Source organism: Nothobranchius furzeri, chromosome 4 (assembly GCF_043380555.1).
Source record: "Nothobranchius furzeri strain GRZ-AD chromosome 4, NfurGRZ-RIMD1, whole genome shotgun sequence".
Lineage (NCBI taxonomy): Eukaryota > Metazoa > Chordata > Actinopteri > Cyprinodontiformes > Nothobranchiidae > Nothobranchius > Nothobranchius furzeri.
Genome location: NC_091744.1, coordinates 62,532,021 through 62,558,273, shown reverse-complemented (window position 1 = coordinate 62,558,273; position 26,253 = coordinate 62,532,021). Strand labels below are relative to the sequence as shown.

The 26,253-nt window shown below is 39.9% G+C and overlaps 2 protein-coding genes across 3 annotated transcripts in view; one reads left to right on the top strand and one right to left on the bottom strand.

Annotated features, from left to right (window-relative positions):
- LOC107388601 (solute carrier organic anion transporter family member 1C1) overlaps nucleotides 1–25,924 on the top strand; it is a 65,662-nt gene extending 39,738 nt beyond the window's left edge. The window contains exons 15-16 of the mRNA XM_015964167.3: nucleotides 16,555–16,672; nucleotides 16,899–25,924. Coding sequence (XP_015819653.1) covers nucleotides 16,555–16,672; nucleotides 16,899–17,124 — 344 coding nt within the window. The 3' untranslated portion in view covers nucleotides 17,125–25,924. The remainder of the gene's footprint in view (nucleotides 1–16,554; nucleotides 16,673–16,898) is intronic.
- LOC139069644 (uncharacterized) lies at nucleotides 6,119–14,418 on the bottom strand. Of its 2 annotated transcripts, XM_070550316.1 has the most exons (7): nucleotides 13,828–14,418; nucleotides 13,123–13,233; nucleotides 10,044–10,650; nucleotides 9,859–9,904; nucleotides 9,073–9,164; nucleotides 8,654–8,764; nucleotides 6,119–8,244 (listed from the first exon to the last, which is right to left on the bottom strand). In XM_070550316.1, the coding sequence occupies exons 3-7, from the start codon at nucleotides 10,055–10,057 to the stop codon at nucleotides 8,181–8,183; spliced, it is 327 nt and encodes a 108-aa protein (XP_070406417.1). In that variant the 5' UTR covers nucleotides 10,058–10,650; nucleotides 13,123–13,233; nucleotides 13,828–14,418; the 3' UTR covers nucleotides 6,119–8,180. The 2 variants fall into 2 exon arrangements, with proteins under 2 accessions (XP_070406417.1, XP_070406416.1); XM_070550315.1 differs by lacking the exons at nucleotides 6,119–8,244; nucleotides 8,654–8,764 and having other exon boundaries at nucleotides 9,033–10,650.
- Nucleotides 25,925–26,253: the final 329 nt, after the last annotated feature.

Genomic DNA, 26,253 nt, shown 5'->3' with positions numbered 1-26,253 from the left:
ATCCTCTAGGTTTTGCAGCCAGTGGAGAGCAACTGCAGCGCCTTGCTCCAAAATCTGCGGCCGCCTTGATCTCACAAGGTTATTGTTGCCTACATATGCATGACGACAGAGCAAGTCGGCGTCAAGTCGGACACAAATCTAACCGGCATGCACTGCTCGCCGATCACCGCTGATCTAATCTGCGCAGTTAAGGGGATGGAATTAATCCAATAGGCGATTGCTCAAAGGGCTATGCTATACTCATAGAATCTGGGGTTACAATACATAACCAACGTTCCACCCTATGGGTGGCCTCTTAATAATCTTATTCAGAAAAATTATGCATTTTTACTATGTGAAAGCAAACCCTGTTAGGGGCAGAGACCTCTTGAAGCTCATATTAAACATTGTCTGCAGAGAAGGTAAGAGAAGCTAATAAATCATCAGGCCTATTCCATGGGAGTGACTCTGAAAAGGAGCAAAACCTCCAGCTCTTTATCTTGGCAGGTGTCTCTATTCTCCTGTGTTCAGGCTCTTGGTTACATCAGTTACTTTTCCTTTTAATGAGCTGCATATATTTCTAACAAAGCCTTCAGTGACATCAAGAAAAAAATAACTTTTTAACTCTAAAAGACATTATTCTCATTCTGAGAACAAATGAACAAACTGTGTGTGGGTATATGTGTGTCCACAGACTCAGTAGCACAGAGAATCATCTCACAACATCTAATCATCCCTTGATCAAAAAACCAGTAGACAGAATCTTGTCATGTTTTTCCATTTAATAAGTAGACGGACAGAGGTATAGTACAAGTTTGAGTGTAATGAAGATGATCGCAGGGTAACACAGTTCCCCTTAAATGTTGAGCAAAAGTTATGAAACGAGACAAAATTCAAACAATAAAATGTAAAAATAAATGGATCTCTTGATAAGAAGTAGGTGCTTCACCTTTAAATGTTTTTACTAGAGCTGGATACACAGGAAGATGTATGTTACTAAACCAACACTAGCAATGATAGCACATTTACATTTTGACGAATTGTAGCATAGATGAAGTGGACAGCAGCCTTTTCAAATACATTCCCGGTCTAAAATAAATCAGGCTGATAAAGCCTTTAAGGAAATACACAACTATAAATGAATTTAGAAATCTATTTTGGGGTCTATCCTTTAGCATTTCATATTAACGACAGCAAATCCCTTGAATAACAATATACGTGTATTAACCTTAAAATGGACCACTCCTTCACTTTTTAACTTTCTTCCTTCCTGTCTCATCATTTTCTTTCTTCCTAACTCCCTACCTTCTCTCTCCTTCCTTCTTCACACATGTAATCATCTAGCCTCAAGTAAGTTCTCAACATACTGGACAGTGTGAAGATATATGTCCACTCCAAAAGAGTCTGAATGTTGCAACGGATTAATGTTGTCCTGCAGTTCCAACATTTCATGATCTGAAAGAGGACTGTCCAGTACAGGGACACTGATCCCAGGATGAGGTTCAGTCATGTATCCATTCTCCTCCCATTCAATCTCTGGTATTTACCCTGGAAAAAGAACGTGTGTATGAGCATTGTGCATAATGAATCTCAAGAAAACACATTTAATAAAGCCCTATCATGACCTTTTAACAATTACTTAACATCAATTATGTCAGGCAGAACCTAGCATCTCCATTATTTAATAAATGTTTTTTTAATTAATGGGCTACTTTTATGTTAAAATAGCAGTGAGAATATCACATCTGGAAGGTCTAATGCCTTGCATTTTGAACTTGCAGATGTGTCATGACTTTGTAATATCATGACATTATAGATGACAGCAGGGGCGGATTTAGCAGTTTGGTGGCCCAAGGCGAGCACAGACATGGGGCCCCTTACACTAAATTTTCGACAATCTTACCTTTAACTGGATTTGCAAAACCCTCCCCTCTTCTGACACAAGTTATTTTCACTTTTTATTAGTCCCCCTCTTTTTTCCTGTTTTTCTCTCCCTTTGAGTGCTTTCAATATTTGCTCTGCTTTCTTCTTCCTGTCAGTGCTACTGTGCTTTAGCCTTAGTTATTGTTTTTCTATTTTCCATTTTGATCTATGTTTTCCTCCCTTGAAACATTTTCCATTGTCTTTCCTTTTTGCTTCCTTTTGACGTTTACATCGAAAAACGATGTCACTTTCAGAAGTGACAATAAAAGCTTTTATGAAGCATGCTGCTTCCTTCTCTTATTGGAGCCACTAGGATAACTCCATTTCATGCTTAAGTCAAGTCAAGTCAAGTTTATTTATATAGCACCAAATCACGACAAGAGTCGTCTCAAGGCACTTCACATAATAAACATTCCAATTCACAGTTCATTAAGCCAATCAGAAATAATGTTTCCTACATAAGGAACCCAGCAAATTGCATCAAGTCACTGACTAGTGTCAGTGACTATACAGCAATCCTCATACTAAGCAAGCATGCAGCGACAGTGGAGAGGAAAACTCCCTTTTAACAGGAAGAAACCTCCAGGGAATCCTGGCTCAGTATAAGCTGCCATCCTCCACGACTCACTGGGGATCGAGAAGACAGAGCAGGCAGACAAAGACACAGACACAGACACACACACACACACACACACACACACACACACACACACACACACACACACACACACACACACAGACACAGACACAAACACACACACACACACACACACACACACACACACACACACACACACACACACACACACACACACACACACAAGTAATGTGTCTATAGTTATATTGTGATGTCTTAGTAAATATTGTATTTGGTGAAAGATAAACTTTATTGTATTTATCCTAGTGGATCTATAATTAAACGGATAAACTAGTATTAGCACACCAAAAGTCAATGAAAACAAAAAGTTATTATCAGGAGAGAGAGAATGTATTAGTGGTTAGCAGCAGTGTGCTAGTCGATGGCCCCCTCCATGAGGCCACCACATCTCAGCAGAACGTCATTGTAGCTTCTTCTGGGGAGAAAAACACTTACAGAGAAAATAAAGTTAACAGCTGAAATTGCACAAAATAGTACAGTTAAAGAGCAGACTGTAGAATAAAGTAGTAGAGTGTGAAAAGTGGTCAGTGTGTCCTCCAGCAGTCTAAGCCTATAGCAGCATAACTACAGAATTAACTCTGGATAATCTATCCTATTTAGATGTAGGCATGTTGGAGGTAGGGCAAAGGAGAGCCGTCTTTACCGACTGTACACTCCACTTCCCTCTACTCCCCCACTTGTCCAGATTTAGGCTAACATCAGATTTTAACTATTGGCCCTATCAAATAAAAATGTTTTAAGCCTATTCTTAAAAGTAGACAAAGTGTCTGCCTCACGGACTAAAGCTGGGACCTGGTTCCACTGGAGAGGAGCCTGATAACTAAAAGATCTGCCTCCCATCCTAAGTTTAGATATTCTTGGAACCACCAGTAGACCTGCAGTCTGAGAGCGAAGTGCTCGGTTAGGAACATATGGAATTATCAGATTACTGATGTATGATGGACCTTGATTATTAAGAGCTTTATATGTGAGAAGAAGGATCTTAAAATCTATTCTGAATTTAACAGGTAGCCAATGTAGGGAAGCTAAGACAGGAGAGATATGATCTCTCTTTTTAATTCTCATCAGAACTCTAGCTGCAGCATTTGGGATATGCTGAAGACTTTTAACTACATTCTGTGGACTTCCTGAGAGTAATGAATTAAAGTAATCCAGTCTTGATGTAATAAATGCATGAACTTGTTTTTCAGCATCACTTCTGGAAAGTATGCTTCTAATCTTAGCAATATTCCGAAGGTGGAAAAAGGAAATCCGACAAACTTGTGAAACCTGGGATTTGAATGACATGTCCTGGTCAAAGATAACACCAAGGTTCCTTGCTTTGTTCTCGGAGAGTAATGTAATGCCATTAAGGTCAGGCGATTGGCTAAGCAATTTCCTTATCTGGATTTCTGGTCCAAAGATGAGAACTTCCGTCTTGTCTTGATTTAAAAGCAAGAAGTTAAGAGTCATCCAATTTTTTATGTCCTCAAGACAAGCCTGTAATCTACCCAACCGATTAGGTTCATCAGGGTTAATGGATAAATATAACTGGGTATCGTCAGCATAACAGTGGAAGTTCATCCCATGCTGTCTAATGATTTTACCAATTGGGAGCATATATATAGTAAAAAGAATTGGTCCAAGCACTGAACCCTGTGGTACTCCGCAAGTAACCCTGGAGTATGAAGAAGATTTGTCATGTACATTTACAAAATGAAATCTGTCAGACAGGTAGGATTTAAACCAGCCTAACGCTGTTCCTTTGATCCCTACAACATGTTCAAGTCTTTCTAAAAGAACATTGTGATCAACTGTGTCAAAGGCAGCACTGAGATCTAACAAGACTAGAACAGACACAAGATTCTTATCTGAGGCCATGAGAATATAATTTGTAACTCTCACTAATGCAGTTTCAGTACTGTGATACTCTCTAAAACCAGACTGAAATTCCTCAAACAGAGCATTAGTGTTTAAATGCTGACATACTTGGATGGCCACTATTTTCTCCAGGACTTTGGATAAAAATGGAAGGTTAGATATTGGTCTATAATTCATTGGGTCATCTGGATCCAGAGAAGGCTTCTTAAGTGAAGGTTTGATTACAGCCACCTTAAAATCTTGTGGTACATACCCATTTATTAAGGATAGATTGATTATATCTAGAATGGGGGCAGTAACCAAAGGAAATGCATCATTAAATAATTTGGTTGGGATTGGATCCAAAATGCAAGTTGAAGGTTTAGATGAAGCTAATATTTTTGATAACTCTGAAAGCTCAACTGGATCAAAACTGTTCAAGCACAGATGAGGTTCTAGAGTCACCTCTGAAGCTGCCTCACTTACTGAGGAAGAAGAAATCGCATTAGGGAGGATGCTAAAGATTTTGTTTCTAATATAATTAATTTTACTTGTAAAAAAATCCCATGAAGTCATTGCTGCTGAGGGCTAAGGGAATAGATGGCTCAGAGCTATGATTCTGTGTAAGTTTAGCAACTGTACTGAAAAGAAATGTAGGATTATGCTTATTCTCCTCAATTAATGCTGAAAAATAAGCAGTTCTAGTTTGTTGAAGCTTATTTTTATAAAGCACAAGACTATTTTTCCAGGACAGGTAGGCCTCCTCATGGTGCGTAGAGCACCATGTTCTCTCCAATTTCCTAGAGTTTTGTTTTAAGGCTCGTAGATGAGAGTTAAACCAGGGAGCCAACTTCCTGTCCCTAATTACCTTCTTTTTTAAAGGGGCAACATCATCTAATGCCACACGTAAAGAGGAATTCACATGATGAACTAAGGCATCAATTTGTGAGGGGCTAGAACTGAAAATATTGCCCTCTGTTACGTTCCTCTGAGATGCTGAGGACAGTAAAGATGGAACAGTTGATTTAAAAGATGCAACTGCGTTGTCAGATAGAGACCGACTATAATGAAATTTACTTTCATGTCTCGAGAACTCAGTTATAAAAAACTCAAAGGTTATCAGAAAGTGGTCCGAGAGGACTGGATTATGTGGAAAGATTGTTATTTCCTCACACTCAATGCCATAAGTCAGAACAAGGTCCAATGTATGATGGCAGGAGTGGGTGGAGCTATGTATTATTTGAGTAAAACCAATTGAGTCTAAGATATTACTAAAGGCTACATTGAGGCAATCATTTTTGATGTCCACATGAATGTTGAAATCCCCCACTACAATGACCTTATCAGTATTTAGCACCAAATCAGATAAAAAATCAGAGATCTGATCCAAAAACTCAGAGTAAGGGCCTGGTGGACGATATAAAACTACAAACAAGAGTGGTTTTACAGTTTTGCTATCTGGATTAGGAAAACTAATAATAAGATGTTCAAACGAACTGTAACTATTAATCTGTAAGGGACTGATTAATAAGTCCGAATGAAAAATGGTTGCCACTCCTCCTCCTCGCCCTGTACTTCGAGCAATATGATGATTTAAATAATTTGAAGGAGTCGACTCGTTTAAGCTAACATAGTCCTCTTGCTGCAGCAAGGATTCTGTGAGAGAGGGCAAAGAGATCTGATTATCACAAATCAACTCATTAACTAACAGTCTTAGAAAAAATGGATCTAATGTTCAACAACCCACATTTAATTTTTCTAGTTTTCTGCTCAGTTGAGTTTGTTCTAATATTTATGAGATTTCCATGATTTGCTTTATTAAGCCTGATATTTAATCTGTGTGGTTTTGGCCGTGGGCAGGACACTGTCTCTATGGGGTAGTGGGTGGGTAACAGTACAGAAGCTGCAGAGGGGTGGGTTAAACTACGACTCTGCTTCCTGGTCTGGACCCTGGGTTGTCATGGAGGACTAATAAAGGGCAAATATAAACAGCTAATAACTAGAGGGATGAGGAGGATTAATACAAAATAAAATAGGAACTACCAGGGAGTGACTGGGAGGAAACATGATTAATGTTTTGACTATCGCTTTGAGTTTGTTACGAATGCTCCCGCCTCTCTTCTTCTTCTTATTTGTGGTCTGACGGCACTTGGCAAACAACAATTTGGTGCATTACAGCCACCAACTGGATTGGAGTGGAATGACTACCAATCACTTCCTGTTTGTGCATCGCCGTCTTAATAACCCTCTTATGACCAGAATTATAACAGGGCCGCCTGGTATTTTTTTAATCTTGTGGCTGTAAAATTGTAATAAAAAGCGCAAAGTGTGTGTAACTCTCTCCTTTTTTCAGAACAACCTCAGCTTTCAGTGTATGGTTTGTATTTAGAATGTATTTCTATTAAAGCCTTTAAAAAATCAGCTTAAAAGTGAAAAAAGCAAAAAACAGATTTAAATTTTTTTTTACATTTATTACTGAACAGGAACTTCAAAATTACTGGGCGAACAATTTGGAATGAACTATTTAAACTTTGATCTGTAATGCATCTATTCTTAACAAAGTTTGAACCTTGGTATCTTTTTTTAGCAGTTTTAAGACCATTTATTTTTGTAAACTTTCAGACGTTTTTATTTGATGTGGTAGACCTTGAAGCAGTTTCTCTCCAGCTGCAGGCAGAGTGCTGCCCACCTCACACTGCCATGTGGTGCTTCTCTGGCACACCATGCACTGCTATACCAAAAACTTTTGTTTTAGCAAATGTAATTATTTATGATAAAAAGATAAATAATGCTGGAATGAAGCTGAATTTTACAATTAGCAAATCGTTGAGGGTTGTTCAAATAAAAAAATTAAAGACTGAACAAACATTCATACCCTGGTTCACCGGAGATCTGTCCTTCTTCGTGGTCACTGTCTTCATAAGCCTTCTGGGACACCTAATAGATCGTGTTGATTTTCTTTGAGGCATTTCCATAATTTCATGCCGGCTTTTTATGCTGATTAGCTTCCCGTTCCGTTATCCGCTTTCACCGCGGCGCTGCGTTCCGTTTCAATCAGGCTGTACAGCGGGATTTCCCCTCGTAGCGATATTTTCCCTAACTCTGATTGCTTCATGCTATAGATTGTTGGAAAGATACTTTTATGTACTTTTAGGAACCGTTGGAATTATTTGAATCTGATCAGCCATTCAAAAGTTATAAAACAGAGCATTTTGGATGACAAACTCAGCACGTCTCTGAATCTGTGTTGTGATTCGTTGCGCTCAAGACAGGGAATCCCGGTGGCTACCGTAATGTATTGTACATACACGAAAAGCCTCATTTTTATTCTTTTCAGCACTTTTGGAATTTTAATGATATCTTGAATGGTTCAGGAATTAAGGTAATGAGAAGTGCACATGTCCAAACCTGTCTGCGGCCACAGGGTGGTAATAAGAATATACTGGCATTAACAGAGGGGTGCCGGCGGTCAGGGCTAGGGGGCCCCCCACCACAAGGGGGCCCCAGGCGGCCGCCTACCTATGCCTAATGGTAAAACCGCCTCTGGATGACAGTGTCCACTTCAGTTGAGGTGCACACAAACAGAACTGTAATTTCAATAGTCATTTTGTCTTGAATCCAAGAAGCATAGAGCAGAGGTAGATTATCAAAGTGTTGAACATTTGATTTTTAGTTAAGGATCAACTTGACATGTGATCAGTCATTTTAACAGAACATACATTTGCCCCTGGATCAGAAACAGGATTCAGAGCCTGGCCCAGATGCCACAGCTGATTTGGTGTCATGTTTTCCTCTGTCCTGATTGGATGGTTGTCCCACGCATCTCTAAAGACATCCAGGCCAGCCTGGATGCGAGACAAGAAAATACAGTGGCAACAAAACAGGTGAAGGATGTTACTGATGTCGAGCAAGTCTTGGTCTTCCAGAGAGTGCAGGATGTTGTAATATAAACCAGTAACACTCATGAAGACATCACGAGGGGCTCAATCTGGATTTGGAGGGGGATTAAATAAAAGAAAATTATAATATACACACACATTTACATGTCCATGCATCCGGTTTTATCTTGAGTTGTCTTTTGAATGGTCGCAGGGGGACTGGTGCCTATCTCCAGCAGTCACAGTGTGAGATGAAGGGTACACCCTGGGCAGGTCAACAGGCACAGGCGCGCGCGCGCGCGCACACACACACACACACACACACACACACACACACACACACACACATAAAGCTTCCAAATTAGGTTAAACTCACCGTTGATTGTGTACACTTTTTCCTGCAATGAAGCTGTTGGTGTCGGTTCCACGAACTGAGAACATTAATTCTGCAACACCTACATTTTCTCTGCCATGATCTCCTCTCACCCTGAAAAAAAAAACATTAGAATCTCGCTTCAAACATTTTCAATGCACATCTAGAACAATCTACATCAATTTCAGTCTCACAGAAATTTCCTTATGTACCTTGCTACTACGTGAGTAAACAATGTGGCATTATTAACCCTCTGCTGGGGAATTTTTTTTTGAAAGAGGGAAATGTCCCCGTCCCCCCCGCCCCAATAAATTTCACTATATGACCTCAAATGGCATGTTATCTTTGGTCAATAACACACTTTAGGCAGAAGCAGATTTGAACAGGGTAACAGAGGGTAAAGCTGGGAATAACATGAATACCTCAGAGGAAAGCCATGCTCATTCACAGCTTCACTGAAGAAGGCAAGGTGGGTGTCTGCCCGAATGTTGTCAGCTACCTTCAGGTACATGATCTATGTAATTCAAGCACAAACACTCTCCTATGACACACTTTTATAGGGGCCAAAACAATCAATTACCAAATGAAAGGTATACAGCCATACAATAACATGTTAGATAATTAAATAAGTTAAGATCTGATAAACTGTATTGTTTGTGTCAAATCTCACAGGAGTGATAGATGCATATTTTACAGAAGACCACTGCACTATACAGTTTTCATCTCTCTCCCGCCAGCTTGTTTTGAATTTCTGACCACCTGCAATGTATGTTACTCCCACATTCTCCAGTAACACTCAGAACTATTACCCACAATATAATTAAGATGCACTGATTTTGTGTATTCACTCATCGTGCAGGAGAAAACATGGCATGACAGACTATTATTAGGGATTCATGGGATTGTGTTTCATATTCTTCCATTTAAAAATCAATATGGAGGAGTAAAGGCTAATGATTATTACTAGCCCTTACATCAACTGACTTTACAAATATGGCAAAAAAATAATGTGTATATTTTGGGATTTCTGAAAATCCCTTTGGTTTTTAGCCAACTGTTCAAACTGCCCGCTCCTGCTGGGACCCAATCATATGCAGCCCTCTACTTCAAAATATAAGTTGTTAAAGGTATAAAACATATCTATAAAACAGAAGATAGCCAGAAAACACATTTGCAGCTGTTTGGTCCTTGACAATGAAAACACCTACCTTCCTTGAATAGCCGTCTATTCCTTCAAAGATAATAAAATTGTACCTGTTAAAACACAGAAAATTAAAAATGCAACTCCCAAAACAAAAAATAACATCTCAAATTACACACAGACATAACCTGATGAGCTTGTGATTGGTGCCAATGTGCACCATATACTTTGGGCAAGGAACTGTGTACGTACTTCTCACTGCACATCCCAGACGTGTCAATCGAGCAAGTACACCCGCACTGTCCACACGATGCATGGATGCATAGAGTCGGTCCCGCTGTACTCTATGTCCCTGGGCAAGTAGAGCACCTCGGACAACCCTGTACCCAGCATCTGGCATGTTGCTCTTAACTACTGTGATAAATGAATCTAGTTCCTCCTCACTGCATTTACTGTATGTGGCAGATACAGATATATTATTTTCAGACATCCGTCTAAATAGAGTTGCTCTGGATAAACCAAGGAGTTTGGTAATGACACTTGTTGGCAGACCCATTTCCACAAGGTGTTTGAGAGCCTCTCGCGACACCACCAATCGTGGGCGGCCACGAGAACCTCTTTCAACGTGTAACGTTATTAATGTCTTTTGATTATCTCTTTCCTGCTGGACAATAGTATTCAGATCTGAAAGAGCAGAAAGTATATCCTCTCCCACATCAACAATGTCACCTAGAGCACTTAATAAAACAAAATAATGGTGACAAGCAAACTGTAGCCCTTCCCCATCAACAGTTTGCCTCTCCAAGATGCTTGACAGTCGATCGTACAACCTCTGAAGGATGTCACGCCTCAATGATTCCTAGAGGAAAAAAAACAGAACAAACATGGATTGGATAAATGTTGGGTAATAGAAATAAAATAACAACTTCCAAATATCTTATGGCACTTTTTTAACACTCCAGCTATGATAGTTTTAATAAAAAAACATTTTTAAATAAGACCAACTGTAGATTCAAAGGTACATGAAATGATGAAGCAGTATTTCTGTTTATTATGTGCCAGAGCTCATTGGCCAAAATTTAAAGATGTATTTTATTTAAAAGAAAAATTTCTTTAACTATCGCCCACCGCCAGAAAATCAAACATTTATGCACCGGCTCAGCCAGTATCTGTCTCCTTATTACTGCACAGCCTAAAGCGGGGTGTCAAACTCAAATTCACAATGGGACAAAATTAAAAACTGGGACAAAACTGCGGGCCAAACTCAATATTTGTTGAAAAGTTTATTTACAGATGTCTTGTTATTCAATTGGAAAGAAACTTATTTTTGCATCTGAACACAGAATCTGATATGACCAAATTACACACGAGCAAGTACATTTTAATTAAAACACATCACTCGTTACTTATGTCTCAATTTTTATTTACTCTTTTTACTCCTTACAATGTGTACATATTCAGTATTTAGATTGTTTTACCTTTTGGATATTTTAAGTTTGTCTGTTTTATGTTTTCTTTTAGGTTACTCTTTATTATTATGTTTTACTCTCCTGTTTGGCTCCTGTAATGAACGTTATTGCTGCTGTGACACCACAGTTTCCCCACTGAGGGACAATAAAGGGATTTTCTATTCTATTCTTCACTCTGTAGTCTGTCCAGTTCCCATTTTAGAGTAAGTTTAATCTTTTTTTACAGGCCAACAACAAAAACCAAAAATGGCAATTATCTTCTATGAAAATATCTCAATTAACTTTCATGCTTTGGAGCAGAAAAAGTGCATGTCAATTAAATATGCTCAGTTCGCTCCACTCTGATGGTCACCTGTTCCAGCCAGATACCTTCTTTCTAGGCGTTCAAAGTCGGAAACTGGCTGAGTGAACTGGGCGCTTAAAAGGGGGAATCTTCAGTTGTTTAAGACTAACGCTGCACACGCTGATTCTACTAGCATGGATGCTAATGATCGTAAACATAAAAGAGGGCTTGCTTCGTCTCGTGCGCTAACGCCGCAAAGCACTATGGGATTAGTAGTCTTATCTAGGCCCGGCAGGCCAGTTTTAATATTATATATTTGATATTTGATTTCGCGGGGCAAATAAAAATAGACCAAGGGCTTGAGTTTGACAACCGTGGCCTAAAAAATGGTACCTAGACACGCTAACAAAACAAATGTTCACTTGAGTTTAGCTTGATGTTAAACTAGATGAAGAATGGACCAGACTTCACGTAACGTCTGGACTGAATTGAACATAAAACATTTTACTTGACTATGAAGAACGCTTCTACTCATATTTCTATAACATTGCATAAATAACAACGAAAGAATAAGATAAAACTGTTACTTACAGATTGTGACCGGTCCATCCCACTCTGCGCTCTGATCTGTTCCGTAACATAAGGAGCCAAATGATTGGCTGAAAGCGAACAGCCCTGGCAGAATCATATATTTGATTGACAGATTCATTAGCCAATGGTGACGTTTGTTGACCTGCGACGTTAGGAGAGTCTCAAAATTCAGCACACCGATTTCTCTCACGAATGCAGGAAGGTTCACAAATGAGAAGCATTTCGTGAATGCACCCAGGGACGAAATTTTGATTTCAGAAGTGGGGGGGACACAGCAGGCTTGTGCGGATTTGGGGTGGGGGTGTTATGTAAAGACCCTTTGACACGTCACATGCCCATCTCAATAATTTTTCCATCCTCAATATGTATATATATATATATATATATATATATATATATATATATATATATATATCAAAGTTAAAAAATGTACAACTCTATTATCATTAATATTTATTATCATTATTGAAGTGCAGTTTTGGCTGTTGACAATGGATAGGCCATTGTATTTATTGTTTTGGGTCTTTTTTTATTGTTTTTGGTGCAACATTTTCTAACAGGGAGTGAGATTCTTTTTTTTATTTAATTTTTGTTTGTTATTTTTATTCATTTAGAAGTTCTGGTTCTGGACATTTCAATGTTAAATGAAGGTTTATTTGTTGCATTTTAAAGGGTGTACTTGCATTATTATGATATATTAACATTATATTAGTGGTTATTTTGGTCTAGATAATGTTGACAATGATATCGTTTATCATCAACAATTTGTTGGACAAAATATCGTCCAGCAAAATTTGTTACTTTCCCAGGCCTAGTCAAAAGTATAAAAAGTATTTATACATAAACGGTCCCTCCTGAGATCTGGCCGTTAGTTCATTTGCTGTGTTAGAGGACATGCTGAACTAATGTTTTACACATGATCATCACCCTAACATTTGTCACAATGATCAATTTTATGTCTATCGTATCTTCATTATTTCAACCTCACCTGTGAGCCTCCAGCCTCTGCTCCATCTCCTCCAGGCTCTCGTCCTCCATCTCCTACAGCCTCTCCTGCTGTACCTTCACCGGTCTCTCCTCCTGCATCTCTGTAACTCACCTGAAAAAAAGATGCATGAACTATAAACAGTGGGAGATTTTGGAATGGAACAAACAGAAATATTTACAGGATGGTTCTAGTATGATTCACAATTATTATTAATATAATGTGTAAATTATTCATTACCAATTTGAGTGTATAAAAACATATTAAATATGTTTTTCCCTTAAAAGTGTTTAAACAGTTGTTGCATTTCAACACACAAAAAATAAATGGAAAAAATATGATAAATCTAATGAAAAGAGTACATCTTTGACATTAAGCTTAAAAAAATCTGTTGACGATGATGATACTGTTCATTTTTCAGAGCTTTTTAATGTGAACATATACATTGCAATAGATAAGTTTACAATAAAGTTAAATGATAAAAGTTTTGAAGTTACACTTCTACTACTACTACTACTAGTAATAATAATCATGATGATAATAGTAATAATAATAATAAATAATAATAATTATAATAATACGAATACATTGTGTCTGAGGAGTCAGTTATGTGGAGGAGATTAGTTTGTAAAAGTTAGTTTTGAGTATGTTTGTGAAGGAGGAGGTGAGTCTGAGCTTAATGCAGCGGTGTCACATGTTCCAACTTACGTTTTGACTTTGAAAGAAGTCTCTTATATCCACTTTCGTTTCTTGACATGCTGCCGCCTGGCTGTGCATAACTACCAAAGACTCACAAATGAACACTTATTCAAATGTTATATAATGGAAGCTGAGCTGAGCTCTGATATTACACAGCGTCTAGTTGACGATGTGACTCAGTACCGGTGTTCCCTAGCGGCTCCAAACTAGCAAAACAACGTGAGCACGTTCTGTTTACAACTTGGAGTGACAGCAGCAACAGCCAATAATACGTTAGCAAGTATCAGCAGAGCCAATAGATTAGCTTTTGGGTGGGTCTAATAGGAAACCGGTTTCCGTTTCGGTCCTAGTGCTCAATCAAATCCATTTAATGGAGCGTAATATTGTTTTTGGACGGAAAAAAGTGAAGGGGACCGAAACTGCCTTTTGAAAAAGTGGGGGGGACATGTCCCACCCGTCCCCCCCCAAAATTACGTCCCAGAATGCACCACACAGATTTCACTCACAAACGCAGAAAGGTTCACAAATGAGAAGCTGTTCGTAAATGCACATTCAGGAATTCGTATAATATATGAGTTTATATTACAAGTGTTCTTACAAATTGTATTTGTGAACCACAGAGTGTGAACTTCAGAATTAGCGTGTGCATTTGTGGAAAATGTTGCGTGACTTATTTTTTCACATTATATTTATGAGTCAAAGAGTGTGAATTTCCGAATGAGCGTGTGCATTTGTGTTCCTCCGAATTATATTTGTGAAACACAGAGTGTGGATTTCCGAATGAACATGTGCATTTCTGGAAAACGTTGTGTGACTTAATTCTTATTGAGACTGTTCTGGCCTCATAGAACCGTGTGTACTTTCACATAGAAGACCTTCAATCATATTTATTTTAATCGATCGGGTTTCATGTTGTGTTGGCCCACATTTTGCAAATCTTCTGGAGAGACTTTCCATAGACTTAAGGATGTTTCCATGGGAATTTTCAAGAATTATTCCAGAAGCACATTTGCACTCATGTCATAGTCTCCACTTCACATCCCAAAGGTGTTCTAGTCCAGCCTAGTTCCTTCAAATCAAATTCATCCAGTCATTTATTTACTGGAAGATGTGAGTGTGTTGATTTAGCAAGGTTCCCCAATACTTTTAGCAATGAAGTGTATAATTTACATAAATGAAAACAAATCATTTATTACTGCAGGTAACATAAAGGAAGAATAAGAAGAAAATATCATTTCTATAGCGCCTCTCAACATAAAAATCACGAGGCCCTTCACATAAACAAAAAAAAAAGTAAAAATATAAAAAAAGCATTTAGAAAATGTTTAAAAATATATTTAAAATGAGCAAAAATAAGCAATTGCGATTTAAAAGAAAAAATGTTAAGAAAGAGAGAGAATGAATTGGAAAGAGGGAAATCAGTGGATCCTGAGGAAGGTGGAATAGGTGGGGAGAGCAGAATAAAGAGAGAGTGGTGAAGAAGTTCATACAAAAGCCAGCTTGAACAAGTGAGTCTTCAGCTGCTTTTTGAAGGAGACCACTGAGTCCACTGATCTCAGGCTCAGGGGGAGATAGTTCCAGAGTCTGGGGGCCACAGCAGCAAATGATCTGTCACCTTTGGTCTTTAGCCTGGTGCGCTGCACAACCAGTAGGCTTTGATCACTGGACCTCAGGGACCTGCTGGGGGTGTAGGGACTAAGAAGATCACCAATGTAAGATGGTGCTTGTCCATGTAAGGCCCTATAGACCAGAACCAGGATCTTGAAATGAACCCTGAAGTTGACTGGCAGCCAGTGAAGCTGGAGGAGAAGCGGGGTGATGTGGGTGTGTTTGGAGGACTTGGTCAGAAGCCAAGCACAGGCATTCTGAACCACCTGTAGATGGTTCAGGTAGGTTCTGCTCAGACACGTGAAAATAGAGTTACAGTAGTCTAAGCGTGAGGAGATGAAGGTGTGGAGAACTGTCTCAAGTTCAGAGCGAGACAGAATGGGACTCAGCTTAGCAATGTTCCTGAGACGGAAGAAGGAAGAGCGAACAAGAGAACTGACATGAGAATCCAGGGTGAGATCTGGGTCAAAGGTCATGCCAAGATTCCTGACAGAAGGTTTGGTGTGGGAAGCAAGCTGCCCAAGAGAGTCTCTGACTTTGGGAACCAGCTTGTCTGGGGCACAGATGAGGATCTCAGTCTCATCTTCATTCAGCTGAAGAAAGCTCCCAGCCATCCGGGTTTTGATAGAGTCTAAGCAGGTGTGTAACAGCTGCAGCTTAGACATATCATGGGGCTTAAAGGAGATGTACAGTTGGATGTCATCTGCATAAAGATGGTATGATATTCCTTTGAAGGAGCTCAGGATGTGCTGAAGAGGAAGCAGATAGAGGAGGAAGAGCAGAGGCCCCAGCACAGAACCTTGTGGGACACCATGGTTAAGAGAGGTGGTGGAGGACCTAAACTTGGCGACGGCCACAGAAAAGGAGCGCTCAGAGAGATAAGAGGAGAACCACTCCAGAGCTTCAAAGCAGGAACCTCATTGGATTTATAGAGTTTCAACTTTGGAGATGTAATTTTTAACATGGAGTTGAGTATTTTTTAAAGTCACCATGAGGTTAACATATGTGTTTGTTAATTTTACTTGGGTGTTAACTGGCAGATGCCTTTAAAAGTGTTTGTTCTATTTGAATGAAAAAAAAAACATTTTCAATGACCTGACAGGTTTCTTTCATATACCCGCACAACAGCAGGAATACCTGCCCCCATCTACTTTGGAGCCATAATTGACACAACCTGCCTGAAATGGGGAAACAACACATGTGGAGGAAAAGGTGCTTGCAGAATATACAACACCTCAGCTTACAGGTAATCTGAACAGGGTCTGTTTTCTTCTGCACCAGTTGGATAGAGAGATTTCAAGAAATTAGATCCCTTTTAATGATATTTATGATTGACTCAATGATTTTCTTGTCAGATTTCAAGTTTTATCACAAAATAGAATAATAAAGCAATGAATTTTAATGTATTCAACCTCAGATGAAGACACTCATGATGGCAGGGTAATTCTCTCAAACACTACTTTCTGTTGCAGGGTATTTTACTTGGGTCTCACGCTTGGACTAAGGGCCGTTTCTTTTTTCTTTTGCATTTGGGGGTTTTCTTTACTCAAAAAACACATTAAAATGGAGGAGAAAAATGCTCTGACCATTGGGAATGGCGAGCTGGAGTCCTTGAGGAAAGAAGAGAACAGCTCCATAGACTGTGAGCCATTTATATTGACTTCAGGCTACAGTGCTGACAGGGAAACCCACCTGTAAGCCTCAACATGTCCTCTTGTATTTGGTAAAAGGAATATGCCTCACGTGTTGAGATAGGCACTGATTTATATTTGTATAGAAGAGAGGAGCTGTCTAAAAACATATTTTATAGAAAAGTCTTTTTGTGTTTGTGTTCAGCGATTTTTAACGGACTTATGATGAGAAACAAACAGAATGTAATTGTATAAACTTTCTGTAGAAACCATTGCTTTTATTTTGAAATGTGAATGTTAAATTTAACATATATTCAGCAGCCAGATGAAGCCACCTGTGATTATGATACAACTGTCCACTCGTTCACCATTTTGACACTATAGTATCAATAATAGGAAAATACTGCTAATGACAATGTGCCTCGACTCCTCCGGTTAGTGTTGGACCATTTCAGCGATTTTCATCTACTATCGAGTTCACTCGAAACACAGTGTTATCCAAAATAATTTTGTCAACACATAAAAAAATGTGTGTCTACACAAAATATGAATGAATCATTGGCACGTGTCACTGCTGCCTTCTTGTGTAACCACCATTGCTGCAGTGACACGCATCAAAGTTTCATTAATCATGCTGTCATTGTAAACTGACCGTCAGTGACAGCATGATGAACACCTGGATTGATAATGTTAGACAGTGGCATCCAGTAGGGAGATAACATGTTAATCAATCAATCAAAATGTATTTATGAAGCGCTTTTCATGCAAATGCAGCTCAAAGCGCTTTACAATATTAAAAACAACCAGACAGCAGTCGGTTTCCCTCCCACACAGATTCACATACGAGATCCCCTTTGTGTCTCCCTCCTCCCACCCTCAATCCCGTCCCAAGCAGATGCAAACTTCCGCACGCACGCACACACACACACACACACACACACACACACACACACACACACACACACACACACACACACACACACACACACACACACACACACACGGAATAGAGAAAGGGCAGCTGGCTGAGTGCAGATGTAGTAGATACAAAGAAGACGAAAATGCCATCAAAGGAGCCAACTGCACCGGGAGCACCAAGATTGGCAGCAATAGCCTTGGCAAGAGTAAACATGGGAAGCACCCAGTGTTGCCAACTCAGCGACTTTGCCACTGTTCCTAACGACTTTTTGACCCCCCTCAAGGACTTCTTTTCCAAAAAGCGCCTAGTGACATATCTCAGGACCCGTTGCTACTTTCTGTAGAACTTTCTTGTAGATATTCCCTACAGATTAGCAACGAAAGAGAATGATAATCTGCACATGTGCACGAGGACTGACCAATCACAAACCGTTTTCGGCTGGGCTGATTCGCGGAAGACAAAGGTACAGCTGCAGAGCTGGAGACCGCCGATGTACGTCTGCTGCTGCTGCAGGCTCACGCCTCTACTAGAGACGGCGCAGGTGTCAACCTGCCATCTCTGGCTCTGCAGCTGTCAGACACTTTGGCTTTTCCTGCATTTGGCAAATGAAGTCAACGGGAGTTTCAACTACCGTCCCGTTTACACACGCAGCTCTGTGGCTCATCTGAATTTCCTTCAGTGACACAGGGATGGTTATACTATGAGACACCCGCTCCCTTTTGCTTGGTGCGCCTTTATTATCACAATGGAGAGAATACACAACAGAGGTGTAAAAAAACAGCTTTTTAGGAAAATGTCTGTGAGAATGAGGAGAGCAGGAGGTCTGAGTTATATCCTACAACAGAACAGTTTGGATCACCACACCATATCTGTCTTAATGTGACTTTATTGATACTTTTGGAATTCATTGTACATATCAAAGCAATTTGGGCCATTTTAATCATACTAATTAATAACTTTAACACATAACATAGTTTGTGTTATTTTCCTCCCTTTTAGTCATATATATATCCCATGCTATGGGGAAAATGAACGCCAATGTGTAATATGTAAATTAGCACGTGACGTCATCTGGCGACTTTTGGGGGGAACTTCAGCTACTTTCAGTCAAAAACAGTTGGCAACACTGGAAGCACCCCGGCCGCCACATTCCACCGCTGCCCCCGGGGCAGCTGGCCCCCACACAGAAACATTAGTTTACTAATGAGACTAAGATGAAAGTTAAGAAACAAATCAAACATAAACAGCTGATAAATAAAAATCTAAATAAAACACAGTGATAAAAGATGACCAAGTAGAAACATAATTAAATTTATAAAATATTGTACAACAAAGTATTAAGACTGGTTAAAACTAATAGTTATTACAAGTTAAAATAAATATGTAGGAAAATATGTGTTATTTAATTAAAAAGAGTAAGTAATAAAACATTGATAATATATATATATAAGGTAAAAACAGGCTAAAATAGATCAAAATCACTTAAAAGCTATACTAAAAAGGTGAGTCTTGAGCCTGGCCTTAAAAACAAGAACACTCTCTAAGGCCCTGAGGTCCTCGGGCAGACTGCTCCAGAGGCGAGGGCCATAAAACTGGAAGGATGCCTCACCTTGGTAGTGTGTCCTGACTTTTGGAATGATGAGGAGATGGCTGCCAGAGGAGCGCAGGGACCGCGAAGGCTCGTATTTATGAAGCAGTTCTGAGAGATAAGAAGGCCCAAGACCATTAAGACATTTAAAAACCATTAAAAGAACCTTAAAATCAATCCTGAAACGTACAAGAAGCCAATGCAGCTTGTTTAAGAGTGGTGTAATGTGCTCCTGCCTCCTGGTCTTAGTCAGGACACAAGCTGCTGAATTTTGTAGGAGTTGTAAACCTGAGGTACTCTTTTTGGGAATACCAGAAAGCATCAGCGTCTCTGTATCGGCCAGAGAGAGAAAGGGGCAGACTCTGGCGATGTTTTTCAGGTGATAAAACCAATTTTTGTAATATTCTTAATGTGGGGAATAAAAGTTAGCCCAGAGTCAAAAATAACACCCAGGTTAATCACTTGAGAAGACGAATGAATATTTAGTGACTGTAGCTGTGGAAAAAGTTTCTCTCTCTGGGTCTCAGGACCGACGACTAAAACTTCGGTTTTGTCCCGGTTAAGCTGGAGAAAGTTTTCTGACATCCAGGATTCGATATCCAAAATACAATTAAAAAGGGCATCCAATGGTCTTGCGTCATCGGGAGACACAGAAATGTACAACTGTGTATCATCTGCATAACTGTGAAATTGCACTCTGTGTCGTCCAATGACGCCACCAAGTGGAAGCATATACCGATTAAAAAGCACTGGGCCTAAAATCGAACCCTGGGGCACACCACAAGTAATGTCACAAGTCTTGGAACAGAAGGTATCTAGAGTTCCCATAAAAGTCCTGTCTGTGAGATATGAAGTAAACCATTTATGGACAGCACCAGAGAGGCCGATGTGTTTTAACCGGTTTAAAAGAATGTTGTGGTCCACTGTGTCAAAGGCAGCGCTTAAATCCAGTAGAAATAGAACCGTCACTTTCTGTGCATCATAATTTATTCTTACGTCGTTCAAGACTCTTAACAGGGCCGTCTCAGTGCTGTGGTTTACTCTAAAACCAGACTGAAATTTCTCTAGGACATTATGTGCAATAAAAAAAATCATTAAGCTGTATTAAAACAAGCTTTTCTAAAATTTTACTTGAGAATGGTAAGTTAGATATTGGTCTGAAGTTGTTAAAATCACTAAAATCTAAATTTTTCTTCTTCAACAGGGGCCTCACCACTGCCCCTTTAAAGGCAGCAGGAAAGACCTCTGTTTGAAGAGAACAGTTTATCATGGTTAAAATCTCATCTCTAAAATATTCATAAAATGGCTTAAAAAACGAAGTAGGAACTGGATCTAAAAGACATGTGGTGGGCCTTACTGAAGAGAAAACCTTATCTAGAATTTCAGCCTCAACCGGGACAAAACTGTCTAGTGTTTCCTCTGGTAATGGTACACACTCAGCTTTCAATAAAACCATGTCACTGTGAGAGGATAAAATGTTGCATCTGATTGTGTGTACCTTCCCTCTGAAGTGGTCTGCAAGCTCCTCACAGAGAGAGTTTGATGGTGTTTCCTGAGATGCATCAGTGTTTTTGTTAAAAAACTTTATTGATAGTGGAAAACATGATTTTAGGATTATTGTTATTTTCTGAGATAATTTTGGAGAAGTATGCATACCTTGAGTTCCTTACTGCGTTGTTGTATGACTAGAGTTTCTCTGTATATCTGATAGTTTATAGTGATTTTGTTCTTCCTCCATTTTCTCTGCCACCCTGCAGTTCCTCTTTTGTGTTCTGAGAGATTTGTTCCTCCATGGTAATGTAAGTCTAGGCTGTATCTTTTTAATTTTTTGTGGGGTCAGACGGTCAAGGGTGGACTGAAGCCTGCTGTTAAAATCGTTCAGTATAAAATCACAGGGAGCAGGTAAAGTAATAGGAGGTATCCTTTCTAAGGTATCAATAAAACCTGCAGCCACTTCAGGGGTTAGATGACGTTTCCTGACAGTTCTCACAGAGGTCTCTTGCTGGGTGAAACCGGTGATATTAAAAAACATGCAGTAGTGGTCAGAGTCAGCCAAATCAACAACAGAGAGCACACAGGTAGACAGGTCATGCGTGATGACCAAGTCTTGGGTGTGCCCCCTGTTGTGAGTTGGCTGTGTGACGTGTTGGCTAAAATCCATATAATTAAGAATATTTTAAAAATTGGTCGACAAAGGGTCTAAAAGATTATCCATATGTAAATTAAAACCACCAGCTAAAATTATTTGTGTAAGTTTAATAAAAACTCTGAAAATTCTTCTATAAAATATGTGCTATGTTTTGGAGGTCTGTAAACTGTGACAGATAAAATTTGAGGAGTCCTAAAAACAGCTGCATTATATTCAAAAGTGCTAAAATTATCAAATAAAACAAGTTTGGCGGTAAGTGTTGCTGAGATTATAAAGGCAGTACCGCCTCCCTTTATGCTGCTCCTTGTAGAGTAAGTAAAATTAAAATTTGGTGGGGAAACCTCTGTGAGAACAACAAGAGCATCTGCACTCAGCCAAGTCTCTGTTAAAAATAAACCGTCCAGGTTTGATCTAAAATTAAATCATTAATAAAGATTTTATTCAGCAGAGAGCGGACATTTAAGAGTGCCATATTAAAGGTAACTGGAGAGTGTGTGTGTGTGTGTGCGTGCGTGCGTGTGTGTGTGTGTGTGTGTGTGTGTGTGTGTGTGTGTGTGTGTGTGTGTGTGTGTGTGTGTGTGTGTGTGTGTGTGTGTGTGTGTGTGTGTGTGTGTGTGTGTGTGTGTGTGTGTGTGTGTGTGAAAGTGGAACTACTGGTAAGTGTTTAAGATTACTGTGGTTGCGTTTGTTTGTTTTATGGTGATTTGGCTGCTCTCTGCTGGTAACAACAGGAATTAGTGTGCTGGTGTGAGGTCCGAGTCCAATATTTGAGTAACTTTTAAAATCATAGCTGGGGTCATAGGAGCAGGGACCAGCTGGACATCAGGGAGTAATTGAGAGGGAGGACGGGGTGGAAATGGTGGGGGTAGCAGCACATGGCGTTGTGGATAGTGGTGGTCGTGGACATGCCAAACTCATTGCCAGGGCACGGGTACCCTGTCTATTTAGATGGAGCCCATCTGCCCCAAACAGGTGCCTCCTGCCCCAGAAGATGTTAAAATTATCTATAAAACCAATGTTGTGCATCACGGTGGCAGAGGAGAGCCAAGTGTTCAAAGATAAAAGTCTACTAAAATGACCGGTAGGAGTGGGTCCAGAGATATAAACAGACACATGTGAATATTTTAAAAGGTTAAAAAGGTGGATAAAATCACACTTCAGAAGCTCAGATTGCTGCTTGTTGATGTCATTAGTTCCAGCATGGATAAAAACCCTACTCACATGGGGATGGAGAGCAAGGAGACCAGGGATTTTTGCAGCAATATCATTACCGTTGCTCCAGGGAAGGACAGAATGAGCGCTCCTCTCATACGTACGTTTCTGACGATTGGATCCCCGATGATGAGCGTGGTAGGCGTGTCAGCGTGCTGATCGCTGTTGCCGGAAATTCGCGCACGCTGAGGTCCAAGCATAGGAGCAACTTCAGGGCTACTGCAACATGTTGTCGGTATCGGAAGACGTGCTCCATGGGTCCGGGATGAAATGAAGAACTCCTCGGCGGGTTCTAGCTGTGATCCGGGGTTTGGCTGGAAGGCTGGAGGAGCTTGGCTGCTGCCTCATTGAGAGCTGAGATGACTCGAGCGGTGATCCTGAGGAGCGGTGGGGTCCGGGAGCTGTCAGAGGGGGAAGTCTTGATCCAGGGCTTTGAACCTGTTGGTCAGTTTCAGGCGGGAGGGAGGAGAGCGGTGGCAAACCCCCCATGCTCCCCTATTGCGGCTGGACGCAACTGTGGACCAGGCACCCGACACGACTGGAGTGGAGCTGGTCGGGGCTTTAGGCTTCGCCCCCTGCTGAAACCAGCGATCGCCCTCTGTAGCAGGGGAGGCATGGGCATTCTGAACCCCAAGTCCAATCAGCGACCCTATGGTGGATCCTCGCTCCGTAACCTCATCATGCTGGAGGGGAACCGTATCAGCTAGTTGGGCGCTAGTGGTGGCGGAGAAGGTCCGACCCAGGATAACAACAGAGTTGCTTCTTTTTTCCTGGGTCTGCTGAAGAGTTGTAATCCTCTGATCTAGTTCGAGGACTCTTCGAGTGAGGTTTAGACAGCTGTCACAGCCAGGGCTACAGGTGAGCGGAGGCATGGTGAGGGGGGAAGAGTTGTCAGGTACGTCCCACACACTACCGCTTAAGTAAAAACATGTAATAAAAAACAATTGATAATTAATTAAAACTGCACACCGGGCAGTGTTTTAAAAAAGCGGTATGTAATTACTGCGCCCAATGTCCAAGAGAAAGAGTAAAAAAAAAAAAAAATTCATTAAAATCAGATAAAAACCATGTTTTGTCAGGAGCCGGGCTGACGAGCCGCTTTACAAGCGTGATCCACACCCCACACCAGTAGTGGTATTTCCACGCACAAGTACAATATGATGAATACCATACAATGTGTAAAGTTGTTCCTATGCATGACACACGACACATTTAATCATTATGGACAGTAGGGTCAGGCAATTGGACGAATTATTCTACCATCCACTGTAGCCTGAGCCTTTCAAAAGTCATCTTTACAAGAGCTATTTGTTTACTTGCCCGTGAGTATGTTTGTTAATGACTTGTGCAGGTGCACATACATTTTAAAAGTTACGCACAGAGAACAATGGCGGTAACAACATCCATCAAGAAAAGTTTCCGATCAGAACACCTGAGCATTATCTCACACTTGTACATTCTCTGCATCTCGCTGTGGACAGGGCATGCCAGCATCAGTGTGCTGAAGAGGAGCTTGGAGTGCATTTGCAGATCAGAGAATTTTGCTAACTTCTGTTTATTTCATTTGGACACATTTTAAAATTTTGGCTGAGTGCAGATTTTAGCTTCTAGAACAATATTAAAAGTCAGGACTCTGTCCAAGGCAAAGTCCAGAACTTCTTGACAATAAACTTTTCAGCAAGGCTCTTAGACATTTGATTACAGACGAACAAGCAGATGACCAGTTTAGGTTTCTGGGGATCAGAAGGAATGTGCGTTCGACTGCAGCCTAGTTTAAGTGAAACCGCTTAAACGCATTGTTAATGTTACTGGGTATTCTGCTCAGCTTGTTCGTACTAAATATTAATTAAAAATTTATTTAGATATAATGGTATTGAAGGTTTATTTTAAAAAAGGAAAATGACTCGGAAAAATGGATCATGACACCACTGAATGCGAGCAAATGCAACCTCCTCACAGTGCATCTAAGTGCAGCAGTGATTCCATCCATTTCCTAATCAAACTCAAAATTAAGAAACACAGTTGTACTAAAAAAACATATTAAATAAAATACCACACTGGTGGGCACCTTAGGGCAACAAAGAAGAGGCTTCTTTTCGACACCATAACCGTGTGTAATGTTGTATATACGTGATCAAACAACATTAAACCGTTTTCTGCTGTATTTGGAACAACAGATGACTGCACACGTCATCCCAGCCTTCCTAGACATCTTCACTAAAGAAACAACTTCCACTTCTCGCTTCTTAATTTCTAAAGCCTGCTTTGCACACAGCGCCTACGGCTGCCTGACTGGGAACTGTCACCTCAGTAATGGCGGCTCAATTCCGGTTATTTAACCGAATTAGTCTATTCCCAGGCTATGCTCTTCCTCCGTTTTCTAATTTTGTGAGTTTCACCTGTATAGCAGACTGAAACTATCTGAAAACATTGCTGTTGTATAAGTTAAAGATCTTCGTCAAAATCAACCCAATGGTGTCATTTATTAACTCAAATTGAGGTGTAGTTTGATTTTACTTTATGCATCAGCTAAGTACAACAGTGAGAGAACATTTTAAACACATCGGTTGAGTTTGCTGGTTGGTTAAAAAAGCAATACAGGCACGGCTGCCATGCTGATTCTTAAAGGCTGCACCATTATTTCCTGTCCTGAAACAGCATTTATTTCTGTATGATGTCTTCTCCCCATCAGCTAAAAGGTGAAACTCAAGTTATAAATGAACATCTCTGTTATGTTATCGAGGCTTGCTGCTTCAAAACCTACCTCAGCTGCATGGTTGCTGTCATAGAGCTGCCATTGTGCCTCATAATTTGTTTTTAATGACTCAAATGCCCTTTACTGATAATTAGTATTGCATTTTCTGATTTTGTGTGGTTGTTTTATGTTTTATTATCTCGCCACTGTTGACTTGTTAAAGATTATAGAACAAGATGTTCTGTTTAAATCAGTGCGTAGGGTGCTGTTAAAGTTTATTAAAATAAATAAATAAATAAAAGAACGTCTATTTTTATTTAATGACTTTACTTAAAAACTCAAACTATATTTTAAGGAAATAAATATGATGAAGGCATTTATTAATTATTGCCAGAGCAGTGCATAATCATTTGTTTGATTTTTAGGTTTAGAAATATTCACCTCTTCATGAAGCAGACACTCTAGCTTGTAGGAACAGGAGGAGCATTATTGAAGACATTAAATGGAATAAAATGTATTTTGATTCAGCTAAATTATTCTTGAAACTATCAGTATTTCAGAGAGTTTTTGTTAACACTTAATAAAAAGACATTCCTATGTGTTTAATGCTGCGACACGTCGAAATATCTGCTG

Bases quoted from the DNA above. Each gene is read 5' to 3' on its own strand.
- LOC139069644 (XM_070550315.1), bottom strand. From the start codon at position 13,896: ATGCACAGCCAGGCGGCAGCATGTCAAGAAACGAAAGTGGATATAAGA. The intron at 13,234-13,827 runs GTAAGTTGGAAC...TCTTTTTTTCAG, and splicing joins ACTTCTTTCAAAGTCAAAAC to GTGAGTTACAGAGATGCAGG. The intron at 10,651-13,122 runs GTGAGGTTGAAA...TTTTTCCTCTAG, and splicing joins CAGAGGCTGGAGGCTCACAG to GAATCATTGAGGCGTGACAT.